At 40.1% G+C, this 21,873-nt stretch overlaps 1 protein-coding gene across 3 annotated transcripts in view; it reads left to right on the forward strand.

The window, feature by feature from the left end:
- Eif4enif1 (eukaryotic translation initiation factor 4E nuclear import factor 1) overlaps positions 1 to 21,873 on the forward strand; it is a 41,028-nt gene that overhangs the window by 8,269 nt on the left and 10,886 nt on the right. For all 3 annotated transcript variants that reach the window (XM_026788713.1, XM_005366088.2, XM_026788714.1), the window contains exons 3-10: positions 2,958 to 3,031; positions 6,251 to 6,378; positions 11,518 to 11,804; positions 12,189 to 12,390; positions 12,651 to 12,826; positions 16,481 to 16,616; positions 16,816 to 16,995; positions 18,245 to 18,477. In XM_026788713.1, the coding sequence (XP_026644514.1) occupies positions 2,958 to 3,031; positions 6,251 to 6,378; positions 11,518 to 11,804; positions 12,189 to 12,390; positions 12,651 to 12,826; positions 16,481 to 16,616; positions 16,816 to 16,995; positions 18,245 to 18,477 (1,416 nt within the window). The remainder of the gene's footprint in view (positions 1 to 2,957; positions 3,032 to 6,250; positions 6,379 to 11,517; positions 11,805 to 12,188; positions 12,391 to 12,650; positions 12,827 to 16,480; positions 16,617 to 16,815; positions 16,996 to 18,244; positions 18,478 to 21,873) is intronic.

Below are 21,873 nucleotides of genomic sequence, written 5' to 3' on the forward strand. Positions count from 1 at the left end.
TAAGTTGTCATCAGTGTTTTTGATTTTGGCCATTCTTACATGGAATCTCAGAATTGTTTTGATTTGCATTTCTCTGATGACTAAGGATGTTGAACATTTCCTTAAGTGTCTTTCAGCCATTTTAGATTCCTCTGTGGAGAGTTCTCTGTTTAGGTCTGTACTCCATTTTTTTATTGGATTATGTAATCTTTTGGGGTCCAATTTCTTGAGTTCTTTGTATATTTTAGAGATCAGACCTCTGTCTGATGTGTGGTTAGTGAAGATCTTTTCCCATTCTGTAGGCTGTCGTTTTGTCTTGTTGACCGTGTCCTTTGCTTCACAGAAGCTTTTCAGTTTCAGGAGGTCCCATTTATTAGTTGTTTCTCTCAGTGTCTGTGCTGCTGGGGTTATATTTAGGAAGTGGTTCCCTGTGCCAATGCGTTCAAGTGTACATCCACTTTCTCTTCTATAAGGTTCATTGTGGTTGGCTTTATGTTGAGGTCTTTGATCCATTTGGAGCTGAGTTTTGTGTATGGTGATAGATATGGGTCTATTTTCATTCTTTTACATGTTGATATCCAGTTATGCCAGCACCACTTGTTAAATATGCTTTCTTTTTTCCATTTGATATTTTTTGCCTCTTTATCAAAGATCTGGTGTTCGAAAATGTGTGGATTGATATCCGGGTATTTTATTCGGTTCTGTTGGTCCTCCTATCTGTTCTTATGCCAATACCAGGCTGTTTTCAGTACTGTAGCTCTGTAATAGAGTTTGAAGTTAGGGATTGTGATGCCTCCAGAAGTTCTTTTATTGCTCAGGATTGTTTTGGCTATCCTGGTTTTTTTGCTTTTCCAAATGAAGTTGAATACCGTTCTTTTGAGGTCTTTCAAGAATTTTGCTGGGATTTTGATGGGCATTGCGTTGAATCTGTGTTGTACGTACCTTTAACCCCAGAACTCAGAGAAAGCAGGGACAAGCCGTTCCTCTGTGAATTTAAGGCCAGCCTTGTCTACAGAATAAGACCACCAGGGCTATACAAAGAAACCTTCTTTCAGGGAGGGAACAAAAAGATAGAAAGAAAAAATATGTTTTGTAAAATCAAATTCTTAGGAAATGAGGTAAAAGTTATTTTTAAAAAATGCTCATTCATGGGGTAGAGAGATGGCTCAGCGGTTAAGAGCATTGCCTGCTATTCCAAAGGTCCTTAGTTCAATTCCCAGCAACCACTTGATGGCTCACAATCACCTGTAATGAGGTCTGGTTTTCTCTTCTGGCCTGCAGGCATATACACAGACAGAATATTGTATATATAATAAATAAATAAACATTTTTAAAAAAAATGCTCATTCTTAGTGCTAGAAAGGGAGAGGGTTCAGGAATTAAGAGCTTATATTGGTCTTACAGAAGAGTTCAGTTCTCAGCATCCACTTCACTCAACTGACAACTGCCTATAACTCCTGCTCCAGGAGATGTGATGCCTTCTTCTAGTCTCTTCAGGCCCCGCATGTATGTACACATAAATAAAAGTAAAATAAATCTTAAGAGAATATCCTCATTCTTTAGAAACGAACACTCCAATGTCTGAGTAAGGGAACATAATTTAAGCTACTCACTCTTGAGTGGTTAAAAAAAACTAAAGAGAGGGGCTCGAGAGATGGCTCAGTGGTTAAGAGCACTGGCTGCTCTTCCAGAAGTCCTGAGAAGAACTGCCTCTGCCTCCCAAGTGCTGGGATTAAAGCTGTGCACTACCACTGCTCAGTTCTTACCACCCCTAGACAGGGTTTTTTTCTCTGTGTAGCTAGCAGTCCTGACTGTTCTGGAATTTGCTCTGTAGATCAGACTAGTCAACCTTTTGTTTTGCTTTGTTTTGTTTTTTTTAAGTGAAACATATTGTGAAGATTGAGAAGGCACTCTAGTACGTGGCCTCCATATCTATGTGCAAACACATGTACACTCACATACAAGTGGCCACACATGAATGTACACTACACACACACACACACACACACACACGTAATAAATGCGTAGGGGCTGGAGGACTAGTTTAGCAGTTAAGAGCATTTGTTGTGCAGTCATGATGACCAGAGTTTCCCAGCACCCGCAACAATCTTGGGTACCTTATAAACATCCATAACTTTAGCTCTGAGGGATCTGAAGTTCTTTTCTGGTTTCTGAAGATGCATGCTGCATGTTCCTGTACAATACATACATGTACATTCTCATACATAAACATGAATAAATGAATAATTCATGCGTACACATGAATAAATGAAAGTTTTTTCTCTTAAGTACGTGGGTGGTTTTTCTGCTTTTTTTTTCATTCTTGCAAATTATTATAATGTGGAGAGGAGAAACCTATCCTTAGACTGGAGAAAATGGATCAGTGGTTAAGGGCACACTGACTGTTCTTCCAGAGGACCCAGATTTAATTCTCAGCATCTACAAGGCAATTCACAACTGTCTGTACCTCTCTCTAGTTTTAATGATTCTGACACCCTCTTCTCGCCTCTGCAGGCACCAAGCTCATGTGGTGCACAAACATACAGGCAAACACCCACATAAAATAATTTTTAAAAGTGACTTATCTGTGTTCCCTTTAAGGCTGCATTTCCATGCCTTTCTCAGCATTCAGTGTTTTTACTTTGTTGTTGGACAGGAAGTATGGGGAAACGTATTTCAGAAACTACTTGTAGCAGTCTTTACTGTTTGATAATCTTGTTTGAGCTTTCTGATTTGGTTCTAGTCTTTTTGAATTTCAAGTCCAAAATTTTAAGAATCATGTGGAAACAACACCTATGATCCCAGCACTCTTGGAGTAGAGGTTGGAGAATTAGTTCAAGGCTAGTCTTGAGCTTGTCTCATCTCCCTCCCAAAAAATTATGTGAAATTCTTAAGGAAGACACACAGAAGGGAAATAAATTGGAAGTATGTTGCCTGAGAAATGTGTTTCAAAGTCCTCGTGTGATTTCTCTCTTTAGGAGGAGCTCTTGGATATAAAAGAACGTCCCTACTCCAAACAGAGGCCGTCATGCCTCTCTGAAAAATATGACAGGTATGTTAAGAATTCCATTGTGGCTAGAGTTAAGAATTATTAATTAAGAATTGTTGGGGTGGGGCTGGAGAGATGGCTCAGAGGTTAAGGACACTGACTGCTCTTCCAGAGGTCCTGAGTTCAATTCCCAGCAACCACATGGTGACTCACAACCATCTACAATGAGATCTGGTGCCCTCTTCTGGCATGCAGTCATACATGGAGGAAGAACACTTTATTGTATACATAATAAATAAAATCTTGAAAAAAAAGAATTGTTGGGGTGCTGGGCGGTGATGGCACACACATTTAATCCCAGCACTTGGGAATCAGAGGCAGGCTGACCTCTGAGTTCGAGACCGGCCTATTCTTCAGAGTGAATGCCAGAACAGGCTCCAAAGCTACACAGAGAAACCCTTTCCCCTTTCTCAGGGTAAAAAAAGTGAGACAGAGACAGACAGACAGACAGACAGACACACACACACACACACACACACACACACTTGTTGGGGCTAGAGTGATGGCTCAGCAGCAGTTAAAAGCATCTTTCCTGTTGTTTCCATGGACCTGGGTTGTATTCTTTACAGGCACATCAGGATCCTAACCACCTGTAAACTCCAGCTCCAGGGGCATCCAACACCCCGGCTGATGTAGACACTTGTATTCATGTGTACATACATCCACAAATGCACACACGAAAATAATATAAAGAAGTTAATATAATATAAATAAATTTTAAAATTAAATAAAATTTATTTAAACAAAAAGAATTATGTGGTTAGAATGCTGCTGTTATGGTAGGGTTATGACTGAGGGAAGTATTTCAAAAGTTAATAGCATGGCCACAACTAACTTGTACTAAAACTAAACTACAGAGTGACTCAGTTACAGTCACAGGGCATATTTACACCTAGGAGAAGTCTTAGTTCTGGAGTCCTTTCATGCTTCGGTCAGGGCAGTTCTTTGGGGATGCTAAAGTGGGGCTCTAAGATCTTTATCAAAGAGTCATTCAGATTAGCCTATTGTGCCCTTAAGAAAAGGTAAAGGGCTTTTTTTTTTGTTTGAAGAAGCTAGGGAAAAATGGTTTGAAAATGTACAGTAACCCTGTATTTTATTTATATGTATTTATATAACTATATTTGCTTGTATGAATTATATAAATATATTTGCTTATCTATGTTCATATGAATATATACTTATATAAATGTATATTTGCATGCATATGTGTGTGCGTGTGTGTGTATGTGTGTATGGTTTTTCAAGACAGGATTTCTTTTTTTAGCCTTGTCCTGGAATATATTTCTTAAGGTTATCTTAGTTATTTGTTGTTGTTGTGGGGTTTTTGTCTGAGACAAGATCTTTTTACATAGTCCTGGATGTCCTGGAACTCACTGTCGACCAGGCCTTGATCTCACAGAGATCCACCTCTCTACCTTCCAAGTGCGGGGATCAAAGGCATGCACCACCATGCCTGGCAGTCTTACTAATTTCTTAACTATCGTGTGGTTCTGTATTTCTTTTTCCAACATAAAATTTTTATTGATTAATTGGGAATTTCACGTCATACACCCCAATTACACCCATTTCCCAATCCTCCCAGGTCAGCCCCCACCAACCCTTGTGAGTGACTTGCGCCCCCCCACCCCCGAAAAAAAGAAGAAAAGTTCAATTTGTGATGCCCATATACTCAACTGGCATGGTTCAGCTCCCAGTGGACAGCCCCTTAAAGAAAACTGAGTCTCTCCCCATCTCTGCCCTAGCCAGAATGCTACACTTAAGCATTCTTATCATAATTTTTAAGAGTTCTCTTCAATGACTTCTTTCTAGGTTGTTACTTTTGGGGGGAGTAGGGAGGTGCCAGTTGTCAAAGACTCCTTTTATACCCCTGTGAGTCTCAACTGTGAGTCTGCAGTCATTAAGGACCTGATTTTTACTTATAAAGTATCATGTTTAATTTTCTTGGTTCATTGTGCCACATACCCTCATCCCCAGTGCTAGGGATGGAAATCAAAGCCTTACTGATATTAGTTGAATGTTTTTATCACTACACATCATCTTTAGTCTAGACAGACTTTTAAAACCTATATATGGACTGTTGAATCTAGAAGAATCACCACATTCTCCTGATGGGAATGATACCAGAATAGTGGCCATTTTGATTGGCTAGGAATTTTCATGGGCTTGTTGTGTTTAAAATGTAAAGTCTTGGGCTGGAGAGATGGCTCAGAGGTTAAGAGCATTGCCTGCTCTTCCAAAGGTCCTGAGTTCAATTCCCAGCAACCACATGGTGGCTCAAAACCATCTGTAATGGGGTCTGGTGCCCTCTTCTGGCATACACACAGAATATTGTATACATAATAAATAAATAAATATTTAAAAAAAATGTAAAGTCTTTGCATACTTGAAATTTTATTATTAAAACTTTTTTCTTTGTATAAAACAAAATTATCCTGAACAAGTATATTAGCTTTCATGCTAAATTGAGTATTGTGCCTAGTGACAATACTAAAAGGTAAGAGAGAGAAGAGCTGCTTCTGTCACCTCTCTTCTCATTTGAGAGTGAGCATTTGTTGGACTCTTCACAGAGACCCTAGAAGGTAGGTAATATCTCCCGTTGTGAGGGTGGGTGATGTTGACTCACTCTTTCAAGCAGCTTGCATGGCTAAGGGTGTAAAGCAGGTAGAGCATAGTGGGGCTGAGAAAAAAAAAACAAATTTAAGAGCTGTCCTACTTGAAAAAAACTGAGACTACATATAGAGATTATAGCCCAGTGTGGTGGTGTGTGCTTTAATCCTAGCACTCAGGGTTGGGGGCAGGAGGATCTTTGTAAATCTGAAGCCAGCCTGCTCTACATAGCAAGTTCCAGTCCCACTAGGGCTATAGGGTGAGACTCTTTCTCAAAATAACAACAAACCTAAACTAAGAAAATTCTAGAATACTTTCTAGCAGGTACTTTTGGTAAAGAGTTGGAGCTGTCTCTGCAGCATGGGAGAAAATCTTGGTGTGAAACAGTTATGTATTTGCAGATAGGGCCCATGGTTTATGGACTTAGTTTCATTTGTGTAGACTCCTGTTCAAGTACCAGTTGGTGCTAGGAATTATTGAAGTAATAACTGTTTGTTTTCATCTTGAATAGGATAATCATTCTGAAGGAAATTTCCTTGTAACCTGGAGTTTAGAAATTGGGACCTATTAGAATTAACCTGCAAACACTAACTAATGCTATCCTTTAACCTGTAGTGATGGTGTCTGGGACCCTGAGAAGTGGCATGCCTCTCTCTACCCTGCTTCAGAGAGGAGCTCACCAGTGGAAAGTCTGAAGAAAGAGCCAGAATCAGACCGTCCTTCCCTGGTGCGCAGAATAGCAGGCAAGTGTGCAGATGTTTATAAATAGTAGTGTGATTTGGGGAACATGGTCCTGGCTGTTGGTTTCATTTTTCACCCCTCACCTGAGACAGGGTTTCTCTGTGTTACAGCTCTGGCTGTTCTGAAGCTCACTCTGTAGACCAGGCTGGCCTCAAACTCAGAGACATCCTCCAGCCTCTACCTCCTGAGTGCTGGGATTAAAGGTGTGCACCACCACCTCCCTGCATGCTGGTTTCATTCTTAGTCCCCAGAATTTTACTTATTGAAATGTCATGAGAAAATTGATTTAAGAGTTGTATTTTTCATAATAAGCAGAGTAAAATCATAATAATAGTCTTCTTATAACAGTGGCGTGTTAGGCTATGTGCTTTTGAATTATAAAGTACCACCGTCTTTGCTGGTGTGATTAACAACTTGATATATGTGGAGTTACCTAGGAGGCTAGCCCCAAGACACTTCCAGGAATTAGCCTCTGTTCATGCCTGTGTTGGATTGTCTTCATTAGGTTAACTGATAGGGAGAACCCATTTTAACTGTGGGTGTGACTATTCTCTATTGAGATCCTGGACTATATAAAATGGAGAAAGTGAGCAGAATCTAGCATTCATTCATCCATGTCTACTTCTTGTTTATGTATTAAATGTGACCAGCTGTTTGAAGCTATTGCTTCCTTGACTTCCTTGCCATTATGAGCTATATCCTTGAACTACGAACCCGAATAAACCTTTCTCCCTTAAGTTTTTCAGTGCTTTTTAGCACAGTACCAGGAAAGGAAACTAAGACAGTTGAAGCTATAACTTACATGGTCACCTTGTATTCGTGACGGCCTTTGTTTAATTCCTAGCACTGAATGAATTAGACATCGTAGTGCAAGCCCTAATCCCAGCACTCAGGAAGTAGAAGCAAGAGATCAGAAGTTTGAAAGCATCTTCAACTAAGTAATAAATTAGAGACTGATCTCCATGAAATCCTCTCTCACTGTTGTTGAAGGCTGGAGGTCCACGAATTTGGGCTTTTTGAGATGGAGTTTATCTCTGTAGGTCTAGCTGTCCTGGAATTTGCTCTGCAGATCAGGCAGAAAGTCACAAAGATCCACCTGCCTCCGCCTCCTTGGTGCTGGATTAAAGGCAAGTGCCACCACTGCCATTTTGGGTGCCATTTGTAGATGGAAGTTTCTGTTCTGCCTGGTCCCAAAGAAGCACACAGAGGCTTCTATTAATTATAAACTGTTTGGCCGTTAGCTCAGGCTTATTGTTAACTAGCTCTTAAACTTAAATTAACCTATAATTCTAGTCTGTTTAGCCTTAGCCATGTGGCTTGGTACTTTTTCTCAGTAAGGCATTTTCATCTTGCTTCCTCTGCATCTGACTTACGACTGCTTCTCTGCCTTGCTCTTTCCAGAATTCTTTTAGTCTGGTCGCCCACCTATCCTTCCTCCTTGGCTACTGGCCAATCCGAATTTTATTAAACCAATACGAGTAACAAATCTTTACCCTATGCTTCTATGATTCATGTCTTTAATCCCAGCACTCCAGAGGTAGAAGCAGGCGAATCTTTGTGACTTCAACATAGAGGTACTGTCTGAAAAATAATTCAGATAAGATGAAAAGCTGTTCCTGGTTAAAAATAAAGACTAAGACAGGTTTTTCATATTTGAACTCAACTTCAGTTTCTAGTTTTTCTGTTTGTGACATGTTTTTCTTTTTGAAATAGCATTTACATATAAGAACCCTTACATACAATATACATTTGATGCTCTCACATGTATATCTGTATGAAGCCATTACCACAATCAATAATAAGTGTCCTTGTCACCTATAAGTGCTCTCATGTCCGAATGTCTCCTTTCTAACCCCTTCTCACTCCCCTCAAGAGAACTGCCCTTCCTTCACTAGGTGAGTTTACACTACTAAAATTGTACTAGAATCATCACAGTATGTTCTCCCATGAAGTTGCATTCCAGAACAAAGGCTACTCTGTAGCCCAGGCTAGGCTCAAGCTTGAGTTATCCCTCTGCCTCAATCTCTCATTAACCATACCTGGCTTTATCCATATTGTTGCATGTATAGTTACTTTCTTTTTAATGCTTTTAGTATTTAATTATATGAATCTGTCATTGTGTACATTTATCTGTTAATAGTAATTTGAGTTGTTTCTAACCAAAGGTGATGTGATCATTTATGTGTAAGTATCATGGGAATTTTTATCTGTTGGGTGGATACTTAGAAGTATAATAGTTGTTATGTATATTTAATATTTCCAGAAACTATCAAACTTTAATAAAAAGTTTAATTGATTTATTATTTTTGTGTGTTTTGTCTACCATATGTAATGTGTACCATGTGCAATGCTTAGTGTCTAAGCAGGTCAGAAGAAAACTTTATGTTTTTAAATTTCTTTCTAGATTTGTTTTGCTTTATATATATGAGTGTTTTGCTTGCATGTGTATAGTGCCCAAGAAAGCCAGAAGAAGGCATCATCAGATTCCTTGGAACTGGAGTTACAGATGGTCATGAACCAGTATGTGGGTACTGGGAACTGACCCTGGATCCTTCCTCTTCAAGAGCAACAAGTGCTCCTAACCACTGACACATCTCCTAGCCCCCCTCAGACTCCTTTTTTTCCAAGTGGTTAAACATTTGATATTCCTATTTGCAGTGGTTTCAGGTTCTTCTTGCTCCACATCTTGGCAGCACTTGGAATGGTTAGCCTTCTTAATTGTAGCCATCTAGTGGCTATAATAGTACTTTATAGTACTATTGTATGTATATAGTACTGTATAGTACTTTTCCATAACATTTGTATTACTGCTGATTAATAAACACTGTATGCTTATTAAAGATTGTGCTGTCCATGTGCTGAAGTGTCTGTTCAGGTCTTTATCCTCTTTTGTTGATTTAGTTTTTTGAGACAGGTCTCACTGTGTAGCCAAGACTAACCTCAGTTAAACTCAGCAGTCCCCACTTTAACCTACCAAGTGTTAATATTATAGGTATTCTACACTAAACCCGGCTCACTGGTCTAGTATTTATTTTTAAGATTTATTTAAGGGGGCTGGAGAGATGGCTCAGAGGTTAAGAGCACCGATTGCTCTTCCAGAGGTCCTGAGTTCAATTCCCAGCAACCACATGGTGGCTCACAACCATCTATAAGGAGATCTGGTGCCCTCTTCTGGCATACAAACATACATGGAAGGAATGTTGTATACATAATAAATAAATAAATCTTTAAAAAAAAAAAGATTTATTTAAGGACCTGGGTGGTGATGGTGCACCCCATTAATCCCAGCACTTTTGAAGCAGAGACAGATGGATTTCTGTGAGGTTGAGGCCAGCTTGGTCTACAGAACAAGTTCCAGGATAGGCTCCAAAGCTACAAAGAGACCCTGTCTCAAAAAAAAAAAAAAAAAAAGCCAGTTGGTGGTGGTACCTGCCTTTAATCCCAGCACTTGGGAGGCCCAGGCATATGGATCTCAGTGAGTTTGTGGCCAACCTTGTTTATAGAGCAAATTCCAAGACAGCCAGGACTGTTACACAGAGAAACCCTGTCTCAAAAGGGAAAAAAAAAACCTTGTTTGTGTTTTATCTGTATATTCATTTGGATACCAGAGAAAGGTATCTCAGATCCCATGGACTGCAGTTAGAGATGGTTGTGAATTGCTATAGGGGTGCTAGGAATTGAACTCAGGACTTCTGGAGATCAGCCTTAATTGAGCAGCCCTTCCAGCCCCTTGATTCATTTTTTAGTTTTTTATTTATTAACTGTGTTTTTATATGCTGTGGATTCAGGTCTTCCCTGAGAAATGTGCTTTGTTTGAATGTTTCCTCCCAGTCTTGGATATCTAAACAGTGTCTTGAAAGAACAGTACTAATCTCAGAGCAAACCTTGCTTAACAGGCTGCCTTAATGGACGACACTTTGTTGCTGGGCCTCAAAAAACATTTTGCCTAATTGTAGGAGCCTGCTCCTACACCTAAGCACAGCAAAGATGTTCTCTTTCACTTTAGGTTTCACTCTTGATGCATTTAAATTAAATATTGAATATGAAATCCAGTTTAAAGTTATCTGTTTTGAAACAGTGTCTTATTCTGTCTTATTCTAACTCAGTCTGGGTTTGAACTCAGGAATTCTCCTGCTTCAGCATCACAAGTGCTGGGGTTACAGGCTGACGAATTGAATGTAAAGTGTGGGGGTTTTTTGTTTGTTTGTTTGGTTTGGTTTTATAAGACAGAATTTTTTGTGTGGCCTTGGCTGTCTTGAAACTCACACTCAGTAGATGAGACTGACCTTGAACTCATAGTATGTGCCACCCACCACCACCATCTGGTTGTTTACTATTTTTTTAGGCATTTTATTTTTTTCAAATACTGACATGACATTTTATTAATGGACAATAGATTAGCTAAAAATTGTATACATAAAAATCTTCGTCTTAGTCATAATCAACAGGAAAAAAAAGCCAGTTGGTGGTGGCACCTGCCTTTAATCCCAGCAAAGACAACTCTCTGTGAGAGTTCAAGGCCAGCCTGGTCTACAAAGTGAGTTCCAGGGCTGGCTCTGTAGCTACTGTGAGACCCTGCCCCAAAATAAATAAACAAACAAACACCTTAGTCTTGGCTGGAGGGATTGCTCAGCAGTTAAGAGTACTGGCTGCTCTTCCAGAGGACCTGGGTTCAATTCCCAGCACCTACATGGCATCTTATAACAGTCTGTAATTCAAGTTTCAGGGGATCTCAGCTCTTCACACAGACATACATACACACAAAAAAAACATGAATGCACATAAATTAAAAAATATTTAAAAAATCTTAGTCATAGTAAGTCATTATGAAGTAGATCTTTTTCTGAGGAGAAAAAAGGACTAAATATTTTTTTAAAATTTTAAGTTTAATGTAAAAAAATAATTATAAAGGGCTAGTGAGATGACTCAACAGACACTTGCTGCTAAGCCTGACAATCTGAGTTCAGTCCTTAATGACCAAGTTTTAAAAATCCAATGACTATGTACTTGTTACTCTGAATCTGTTGATAAGCCCAGTTTTAGAATTGTCTCCTTTCTGACATTTTCTGTCCTCCCGCCAGCTGTGGACACGCTTTCTAGAGATGTTGGTTTGCTTACCTTTTTTTATGGCATCTTTTCAGATCCACGAGAGCGTGTGAAAGAAGATGACTTAGATGTTGTTCTCAGCCCACAGAGACGAAGCTTTGGAGGTGGCTGCCATGTGACAGCTGCTGTTAGCTCCCGTCGCTCTGGAAGTCCCTTGGAGAAAGACAGTGATGGACTTCGCTTGCTTGGTGGACGAAGAATTGGCAGTGGGAGGATAATCTCTGCCCGGGCTTTTGAGAAGGACCACCGTCTCAGTGAGAAGGACCTACGGGACTTGAGAGACAGAGACAGAGAGAGGGACTACAAGGACAAGCGTTTCAGGGTGTGTCCTCTGGCCCTGTTAGTTCTCAAGTGCTTGACATTTGATGCTCACCTCTTTATACTGTATTACTCTTCTTTTCATGATGGTACAGAATCAAAACCAGGGCCACACATTTGTGACTGGTGCCCTAGCTCTGAGTTGTATCCTCCTAGCCCAGCCAGTTACTTGGAGAAACTAGGGTTCACAGCCCACTCCTGTGCTAGTCAAGGAGAAATCAGGGGCTGTACAAGAGTGGTAATGTCCTTCAATTTCCCATCACAGCATCTGCACTGCAGTTTCTAATATTAATTCTTTTAAGACTGACTAAATGCTTCTACTAGCATTTTACAGTTTTTCATTCTTGTTTTTTGGTTTTTTGTTTTGTTTTATTTTTTAATTTTTCAGAGGGAGTTTGGAGATAGTAAACGTGTCTTTGGTGAGCGTAGAAGAAATGATTCGTACACTGAGGAAGAACCAGAATGGTTTTCAGCTGGACCCACAAGTCAGTCTGAAACCATTGAACTGACTGGCTTCGATGATAAGATACTAGAGGAAGATCACAAAGGGAGAAAAAGAACAAGACGACGGACTGCCTCTGTGAAGGAAGGTCAGTAGGAACTGTAAACTGTTTTAAAATAATATGTGGTGATTACTGCTTTAATTGCACATCTATCTATGGGTGCTAGTTAATAGCAAGTTTTTAGTTTTTCAGTTCCATTTTATTTTGTTTTTGTGACAGGGTCTGTAAAGACACGAAGTGTTTTGACAGTATGTGTGACTTTTGCATGTGTACTTATATCTAAAGGCACAGAGTGAGACTGGAGTGTGTACTTCAATAGGTGCTTTCTGTCCTGGTTTTATTTTCAGGCATAGTGGAATGTAATGGAGGGGTGGCTGAAGAGGACGAGGTTGAAGTCATCCTGGCCCAGGAGCCCTCTGCTGATCAGGAAGTCCCAAGGGATGTTGTCCTACCTGAGCAGTCCCCAGGAGAATTTGACTTTAATGAGTTCTTTAACCTTGACAAGGTGCCATGCTTGGCTTCGGTGAGTGTAACAGCACATTCACAAATAGACATGGAGGGGTATAGAGAAATCTTAGTAGATAAAAGCCTTGCTGTGCAAGTGTGAGGACTAAATGAAATTGAAATTTCTAGAACCCAAGTAAACGTTGGTGCAATGTGGTGGCCCTCCTGTAAACCTAGCACACAGGAAGTTGAAACAAGCTGACTAACAGAGCTAGCTGTGTTTCTCAGCTGTGAGTTCAAATAGATAACCTGGCTCAGTTTATAAAGTAGGAGTAATTAAGGAAGATGCTGGACATCAACCTCCACTTTGCACATGTGCATATACACCCAAACATGTGTGCACCTATACACCGGAACATCCTTCTATACATACACGTAAAATAAAAATAAACATGTATGAGCCAGGCAGTGGTAGCACCCGCCTTTAATCCAGCACTCAGGAGGCAGAGACAGGCAGATCTCTGAGCTTAAGGACAGCCTGGTCTACAAAGTGAGTTCTATGACAGCCAGGGCTACACAGAGAAACCCTGTCTTGAAAAATAAAAATAAAAAAATTTTTTTTTAATTACCATGTATGGAATTTGGGTGCACACATGTAATTTTAGTACTTGGGAGGCTGAGACAAGAGGAGTTTAAGTCTGAGGTTAACTGGAGCCACATAGTCATTTCAAGGCCAGCCTGTCTGCAATGGTGAAACCTGCCTCAACTTTTTTTTTATTTTCTTAGTTCAAAAAAAAGAAAAAATGCTGGGCCTAGGTGCATGTCTTTAATTATAGCACTCGGATGGCAGAGGCAGGCAGATCCCTGTCAGTTCGAGGTCAGCCTGGTCTACAGAGAAAGCTCCAATGTTACACAGAGAAACCCTGTCTTGAAAAACAACAACAACAAAAAGAATGAAAGAAAGAAAAACAACATAATATGAAACAGCTAATTATGGTTAAATTTGACTTAGTGTTTTTTCTCTCTCTTTTTTTCCAGGGAAGGGTATCTTTTGTTTTGTTTTGAGACAGTGACTCACTATGTAGCCTTAGCTGGCCTGAAACACAAGAGGTTCACGTATCTTTGCTTCACGAGTGCCAACATTAAAGGCATGTACCACCACTCCCCAAATGTATATATATATATATATTGAGAAGATGCAGTTAGGGGGCTGGAGAGATGGCTCACCGGTTAAGAGCACTGACTGCTCTTCCAGAGGTCCTGAGTTCAATTCCCAGCACCCGCATGGCGGCTCACAACCATCTATAATGAGATCTGGTGCCCTCTTCTGGCCAGCAAGCAGACAGACAGAGAAGACGCGGTTAAAAAAAAAAAAAAACTCTACTAGGTAGAGCTGAAATATCATAGCTCCCAGCTCCTTCATCAGCTGGTAGTTGAAAGGATACAGTGAAGGATGTCCCAATTCAGAAGTCAGCTGTGTCCATTTCCTGTACAGGATGAGGTTCTGCTGTCCGAGTCCCTGCTTTGTCGTGTCTTAAAAATGACCAAACTTTTAGTCCAAAAGGATTTTTTTGAGATGAGTATCTCTACAAATGTGTCTAAGAACAAGTTTGTTTCTACTCTTGATTATAAAATTTAACAGAACACAAATTTAGCGGCTGTAGAGAAGACTCAGTGATTGAGAGCACTGTCTGCTCTTGTAGAGGACCTGGGTTTGATTCCCAGTATTCACATGGCAGCCATAACTGTCTCTTAACCCCAGTTCCAGGATATCTAATGCACTCATATATGGTGCAAAGACATACACACAGGCAAAACATCCATAATGTATTAAATAATAAAATAAAATTTAAAAAAGAGCTGCACAATGGTGTCACATGTCTTTAATACGAGCACTCAGGAGGCAGAGGCAGGTAGATCTATGTGAGTTCGAGGACCGCCAGGGATACTATAGAGAAACCCTCTCTCAAAAAACCATAACAAAAGTGGGCAGTGGTGGACAGTGCCTTTAATCCTAGCCCTTGTGTGTGTGTGTGTGTGTGTGTGTGTTGGGGTGGTAGCAGAGGCCTCCGAGTTCAAAGCCAGTCTGGTCTACAGAGTGAGTTCCGGTACAGCTAGGTCTACATAGAGAAACCCTGTCTCAAGAAAAGAAAAAAGAAAACAAGAAAAAGGAAGCAAAGTCTATAACTGAACAAAACAGAAATTACTTTTCTCGCCTGGTGATGGTGGTACACATCTTTAATTCCAGCATTGGGGAGGCAGAGGCAGACAAATCTCTGATATCTAGGCCAACCTGGTCTACAAAGTGAATTCCAGGACAGCTGGGCTACACGGAAAAACCCTGTGTGGGGCAGGGGGGAGAAAGTGTTTTCTCAGTATTTACTTAATTTTTTAGAAAATGCCCAGATACTTTATGTCCTTTATTTTTGTCTTTGACTTTTCCTATTTAGTAAGATTATGTTAGAAACATTAAAATACAAAGTCATCATTTTTTGTAAATTAAAACTTATTGAATAGATTAAATAATTTACCTTTAAAATGTATTATTTTTAGTAAGGGTGAGTGCACACGTGTGATACAGTGTGTATGTGGAGGTCAGAGGTCAGCTTTTTAGAGTTGGTTCTCCTATCTTATGTGGATTCAGGTCATCAGGCTTAGGTGTGTTTACCTCCTGAGCCATGTCACCAGCCCTAAAGTTTCTCATTTTTAAACACTGAAATAGTAACTACCTTTCAAGGTGTTTGTTTGTTTGGGGTTTTAGTGGATTTTGAGTTTTTGTTTTAATAAAATTCCTGCTTACACTAAATTGTATTTTGCCTGCACTCACTTGTTCCACTGAGATATATCATTTATGATACTTTTATATCTATTTTCTACACTTCAACTGGAGTTGTTATTCTCCTGTGTGTTTTTCTTCTTGATGCTTACTTTTTGAGACAGAGCGTCAGTGTGTGACCCAAGCTGACCTCAACCCTTCCAAGTGCTTGGATTACCTGTGTTGCACCTCCCTTGCTTGGAATAATGATCGTTTTTCTTTTTTTCCCCATCTTTTCTTTTTTTTTTTTTGTTTGTTTTTTGAGAAGGGTTTCACTGTGTAGCCCTGGCCATACTAAAACTCACTCTGTAGACCATGCTAGCCTTGAACTCAGAGATCTGACTACCTCTGCCTCCCAAATTCTTGGACTACAGATGTGTGCCCACCTACTGACTATAGTGATCATTTCTTAGCTCTACATTTTTATATCTTGGCTTCTTGAATTTGTCAGCGTTGAATATCATAATATTCCTTTCAATCCCGAGACCACCAGTTTGGAGCCAGGGATTTTCTTTAATCATTTCTTCATAAACAATCTCACGGAAGCCATCAATATGGTGTCAGAGTACTTCACTCTGGTACTTATTGTGGTTTTGAAACTGAATCTCCTAAGATACCTTTTTTAATGGGGCAAACGGTAGAGAACTCTTAAGTAACATAGAGACTATGCTGTATATGCTTAGGAGGTCTGTGTTTTTTTGTTTTGTTTTTGATTATTATTTATTTGTTTTAATGCCCAAATTTGAGTTGCTCAGGAAAGATCCGAAAGGGGAAGAAAAAGGCTCAACTCCTAAGTTCTGAAAGTGATTTTGGGTCAGCAGTGTCAAAGGAAGTTTCAGAGTCTTTGTCTTAACATTGAACCTCCTTGTCCTTTTCACCTTGAGACTGTCACCTTAACCCCTCTGTCTCTCTTGTCAGATGATAGAAGATGTTCTGGGAGAAGGGTCAGTCTCTGCCAGCCGCTTCAGTAGATGGTTCTCTAACCCAAGCCGGTCAGGGAGCAGATCTAGTAGCCTTGGATCTACACCACATGAAGAGCTTGAGAGACTCGCAGGTAAGAGAGCTTCACATTCTAGCCTTGTATGTGAATTGAGCCTCCCCTGGCCTGAATCATTTTGTCCTTTACTCAGGGTCCACTAGGGTTAAAGGAGTTTTGGATACTGAAAACCCTTCAGTTACTGCTCTTTTTATGTTGTTGAAGGGAAGTATGTATGTTCAATACCAACTGTGGGTATGTTTATTTACAAAATCAGGTCTGGAACAAGCTGTCCTCTCTCCTGGACAGAACTCGGGGAATTATTTTGCTCCTATTCCATCGGAAGACCATGCTGAAAATAAAGTGGACATCTTAGAAATGCTACAGAAAGCCAAAGTGGATTTAAAACCTCTTCTCTCTAGCCTTTCTGCAAACAAAGAAAAGCTTAAGGAGAGCTGTAAGTGTTTGTTGTTTAGCTATGTAAAGTTCCCATTCTTAAGCAGTGGTTCTAATATACTGCTTCTCATCAATTCAGAAGCATAGTGGGGATTAGTTGAGGTTTTTCAAAAAGACTCAGGCGTGTTGCCACACAACCTTGTATCTTTTAAGCCCTGGCTGGCCTTAGAACTTGCTGTGTAAGCCAGGTTGGCCTATAGCTCACAGAGAAGCTCTGGCCTCTGTCTTTACAGTGCTGGTATTAAAGGTATACACTATACCCAGCCTCCCTCCGATTTTTACTTAGGGTCCAGTGGTAACAACCCAGGACTGTTTCTATCCTCCCAAGCATAGCTTGCCTATTCCTCACTGCTGTGCCTCCATTTACCATGTTCTCACTTAGGCAACAAGTCCTTAGCATCAGTTAGCGCTGAGAGACCACAGCATAGGTTAGTTGCCGTTGAGCTGTCTGGGTTCTTATCCTGGTAGCAAAGTCTGGAGAGAGTTGTTATAAGGTATCTTTCTGCCTGACACACAGGGTTTTGTCAAATTTTTTTGGTTTTGTTTGTTTTTTTTTTGTTTGTTTGTTTGCGGGGGATGGGGGTTCTCTGTGTCATTTTGGCTGTCCTGGAACTCACTATGTAAGATCTTACTGAGTTTTGAAAACTCATACTCCATAGTTCTGCCAGTTTCTAGCATTTGAATATTTTTGGTGTAGTTTATTCTGTTTCTTTTATTTTGATTATTATGTGAATGTGTGTCTGTGTATGTGCCCAAGGGGATGAGAGAGGTACAGGTTCTTTGGAACTGGAGTTCCAGTAAGTTCAGTTGTGAGCTGTCTGGTGTGAATGCTGGTAATTGAACTCAGGTCCTGTAAGAACAAATATGTGTTCTTAACCACTGAGCCATTTTTTTCCAGGTGTGTACCCCTATCCGTTTGTTTTTTGAGTCAGGGTCTTTTTAGTCCTTGCTGTCCTGGAACTCCATATGTACAGTGTACCTCAAACTCCCTTTGATCTGTCTGCCTGTGACTCCTTAGTGCTTGGATTAAAGGTGTGTGCCACCTTGCCCATCCGTGTCTTTCTGTGTACATAATTATAGCCTTATTCCTACTAAAATATTATGATTTTAAGTGTTCAGTTTGTCTGTTTTCATTGGCAGCCTTTTTGACAGCCTCACTTCAGTTATGAAATAATTGTCATGACAGCCAATGAGAATTCCTACCAAATACCCCTTTGCTTGGTGTAACCAGAGCTTTCTCAACTTCTCAGCACATTCAGGGGTTGTACTTTCAGTGGAAGAGGTAGAAGCAGGGCTCAAAGGCTTGAAGGTGGACCAGCAAATGAAGAATTCAACTCCCTTTATGGCGGAACATTTAGAAGAGACACTGAGTGCTGTAACTAGCAATCGACAGCTCAAGAAAGATGGAGATATGACTGCATTCAACAAACTAGTGAGCACCATGAAGGCAAGTGGGACTTTGCCTACTCAGCCCAAAGTCAGTGTAAGTATTCGGAAAACCTCACCCAGTCAGTCTCTTTTCCTGTTTCGGTATGACCTCCCACTGCAATAATAAATGATATTTTGAGTAGATTGGGAATTTCTTTAGAAGTTGTTTAGTCTTTGGTGTTTATTTGTTCCTTGATTATGGATATGCTATTTGTTAGTAGAAAAAAAGCATATCTGTGGATAATGTATATGTCTGGTACAATAGGATGATTGAATAATTCAGTTTAACTCATTTCTGCATAACTTTATGAAGTCCTTTCCTAAGAAAGAAAAGTAGCTGCGTTGTGGATGTAGCCCAATGGGAGAAATATAGCCTAATATGTAGGATCACCATTGCAAAAGAGAAACTTGTCCCTCGAGCTGAACTGAACATAGTGATGTATGTCTGTAGTCCTAGTATCTGAGAGGATCAGAAGCTCAGGGACAGCCAGGGCCAGTGATGATCAAGTCAGGTATGCTGACACATGCTTTAACCCCAGCACTCAGGAAAAGGGAGGTATATCTCTTGAGTTCAAAGCCAGTCTCGCTACATAGTGACACCCTATCTCAAAAGTAAATAAATATGTTGGGCGGTGGTGGCACATGCTTTTAATCTCACCACACGGGCAATATAAAAAAAAAACTGTGTCAAAAAAAACAAAGGGAAAAAAAGTATGTGTGTGTGTGTATATATATATATATATATAGATATAGATATAGATATATATCTTTACTTATATATAGATATATATATCTTATATATATAGATATATACACACACATATATATACATATATATGTATGTAAAGATGCTATGTTTTTAGAGGTGCTCGATGGAAAATTTTCTAGTTACTCAGCTGTTAATACGAGATTTTTCTGTTTGTTCTGCTTTTCGAGATAAGGTTTCTCTGTGTAGCTCCGACTCTCCTGGAACTCACTCTGTAGACCAGGATGCCTCAAACTTAGAGTTCTACCTGTCTCTGCCTCCCAAGTGCTGGAATTAAAAACATAAGCCACAAACGCCCTACAAGATTTTATAGTAAAATTTTTTAAAGATTTATTTAATTTTTTTATATATTAACATTTTGTCTATGTACTGCTTGCATGCCTGGTACACACAGAGTCCAGAAAAGGGTGTCAGACCCTCCTGGCACTGGAGTTTCGGATGATTGTGAGTTACTATGTGGGTTCTGGGAACTGAACCCAGGTTCTCTGGAAGGGCCGCCAAGTGTGCTTAACCACTGAGCAAGCCGGGCGGCGCTGGCGTACGCCTTTAATCCCAGCACTCGGGAGGCAGAGGCAGGCGGATCTCTGTGAGTTAGAGACCAGCCTGGTCTACAGAGCTAGTTGCAGGACAGGCTCCAAAGCCACAGAGAAACCCTGTCTCGAAAAAAAACACTGAGCATTCTCTCCAGCCCCCTGATATAAAATCTTTATTTTCGCACTTTGTATTCCCTGTATCTATCTGGATTACCTGTGTTCTTGATTAAACAGTCACACAGATTTATTGACATACCAAAAATGGAGGTGAGCATGATAGGGCAGGCTGGTGGTCCCATCACTACTTGGAAAGTGATTATAGGATAATCACAAGCTCAAAGGGTCTAGAAAGACCCTATCTCCTTTTCTAAAAGTACATATCAAATATCATAGCAGTGTTTAAAGCGTGAGTTTCAGCCATAGTCTTCATCTTACACTCTTCCTTTATGATACTAAATAACAGGGAGACAGGGTAGATCTAAAGAAAGAAGTCTAGTCTTAGTTACTATGTTATATCAGATCTGCCAAATTGAATTTACCTCTTTTTCTTCAATCCTTTTTGCCTAGCAACTACAAGTAGCTAAATGATTAACTGTGATGATGGTAGCTGGTAGCGCACACCTTTAATCCCAGCGCTTAGGCAGAGGCAGGTGAATCTCTGTGAGTTCAAGTTCCAGGAAAGCCAGAACTGTTACACAGAAAAACCTTGTCTCAAAAAAACCACACCCCCCCAAAAAAATGTATTAAAGATATTTTGTGTGCATTTATATGTTTTTGTGGGCATATTTGTCCCCCAGCATGTGGAGGTTAGAAAACAACCTGAGAGAGTCCGTTTTCTCTTTGCACTTTGTGAGTCCTGGAATTGAATTCGGGTTGTCATGCAACAGGTACTTTTGCTGCTGATTCATCTCTCCAGCCCTGATTGTTTTTATACCCAGTGAAGGGGATGATTTTTCAGTTTTTCTTACCTGATCAATAGTTAAGGTTAAACAGAGGTGCCGTCCTCTTGCCCACTTGAAGGACATTTCCGGCTATAACATACAACTCAAAGGGAATGATCCTATAAACTGCTTCAGAGTTAACTTCCATATAATAGGTATAAATGCTATAAAATGAAGGACACACATGTTTCTAGCCATGGCATACATCCTGTATTGGGGGATTTAAGGTAGAGTGATTATAAATTGAAGGCCAACATGAGTTTTTGCTATCATGAGCTACATACAGAACAAGACCTGGCTCATAAAACCAAGGGCTGTGCATGGAATTTCCTGCCCCCACCTTGGTATTTCAGAACTAACTTGTTTTGTCATTTAAATCTTATCATAGGATTTCTTTTTCCTTTTAGTGTGAATATCCAAACAAGTGGAGACAAAGCAGCTGGGAGCAGTTGGGAGGAGGAAGCAGGGGGAGAATGGCAGGTTTGAGACCAGCCTGGGCTACATAAACAGACTATGTCTTGAGAGGGAAAGAAGGGAACTCAGTATTTCATGTCTCAACCTTTTAATTTTTTTTATTTCATTTTATTTTATTTTATTTTATTTTGCTTTTTTGAGACAGGGTTTCTCTTTGGCTTTGGAGCCTGTCCTGGAACTTGCTCTGATAGACCAGGCTGGCCTCGAACTCACAGAGATCCACCTACCTCTGCCTCCCGAGGGCTGGGATTAAAGGCGTGCGCCACTGCTCGCCTTCAACCTTTTACTTTATTGCACAATATTGACCCTGAGTTGTGAGTGCACTTGGTTTGATATTGGAGTTTCAAGTGCTCTTACGTACATCTAGTTTCAGTTATGGTGAGGGAATGAACCTCAGACACCTGTTAACAAGATTGAGATATAAAGTGGATAGATTGATATTTACACCAGCTTAGAATATATCATGTTGCTCAGTTTGCATGTGAGCTGGTCTACTACTAAAGTCAGTGTCTTCAGTCATTACTGCTGAATAATAGTTCTCATCTGCCACTGTCTTTCTAAGTAATGAAGTTCACTCTTAAACTGTATTTTTTGGAATTGCAGATTATGCTGCAAATATGCTAAGCCATGTAGTAAGTTACCTACTTTTAAAATCATTTGCATTTAGCCTCAGTTCCAAAGCCAACAATAAAAGTCTTTGAACCTGCTGTAGATTTGACAGCTCCCTCTAAAGGAAG

Source organism: Microtus ochrogaster, unplaced genomic scaffold (assembly GCF_000317375.1).
Source record: "Microtus ochrogaster isolate Prairie Vole_2 unplaced genomic scaffold, MicOch1.0 UNK6, whole genome shotgun sequence".
NCBI lineage: Eukaryota > Metazoa > Chordata > Mammalia > Rodentia > Cricetidae > Microtus > Microtus ochrogaster.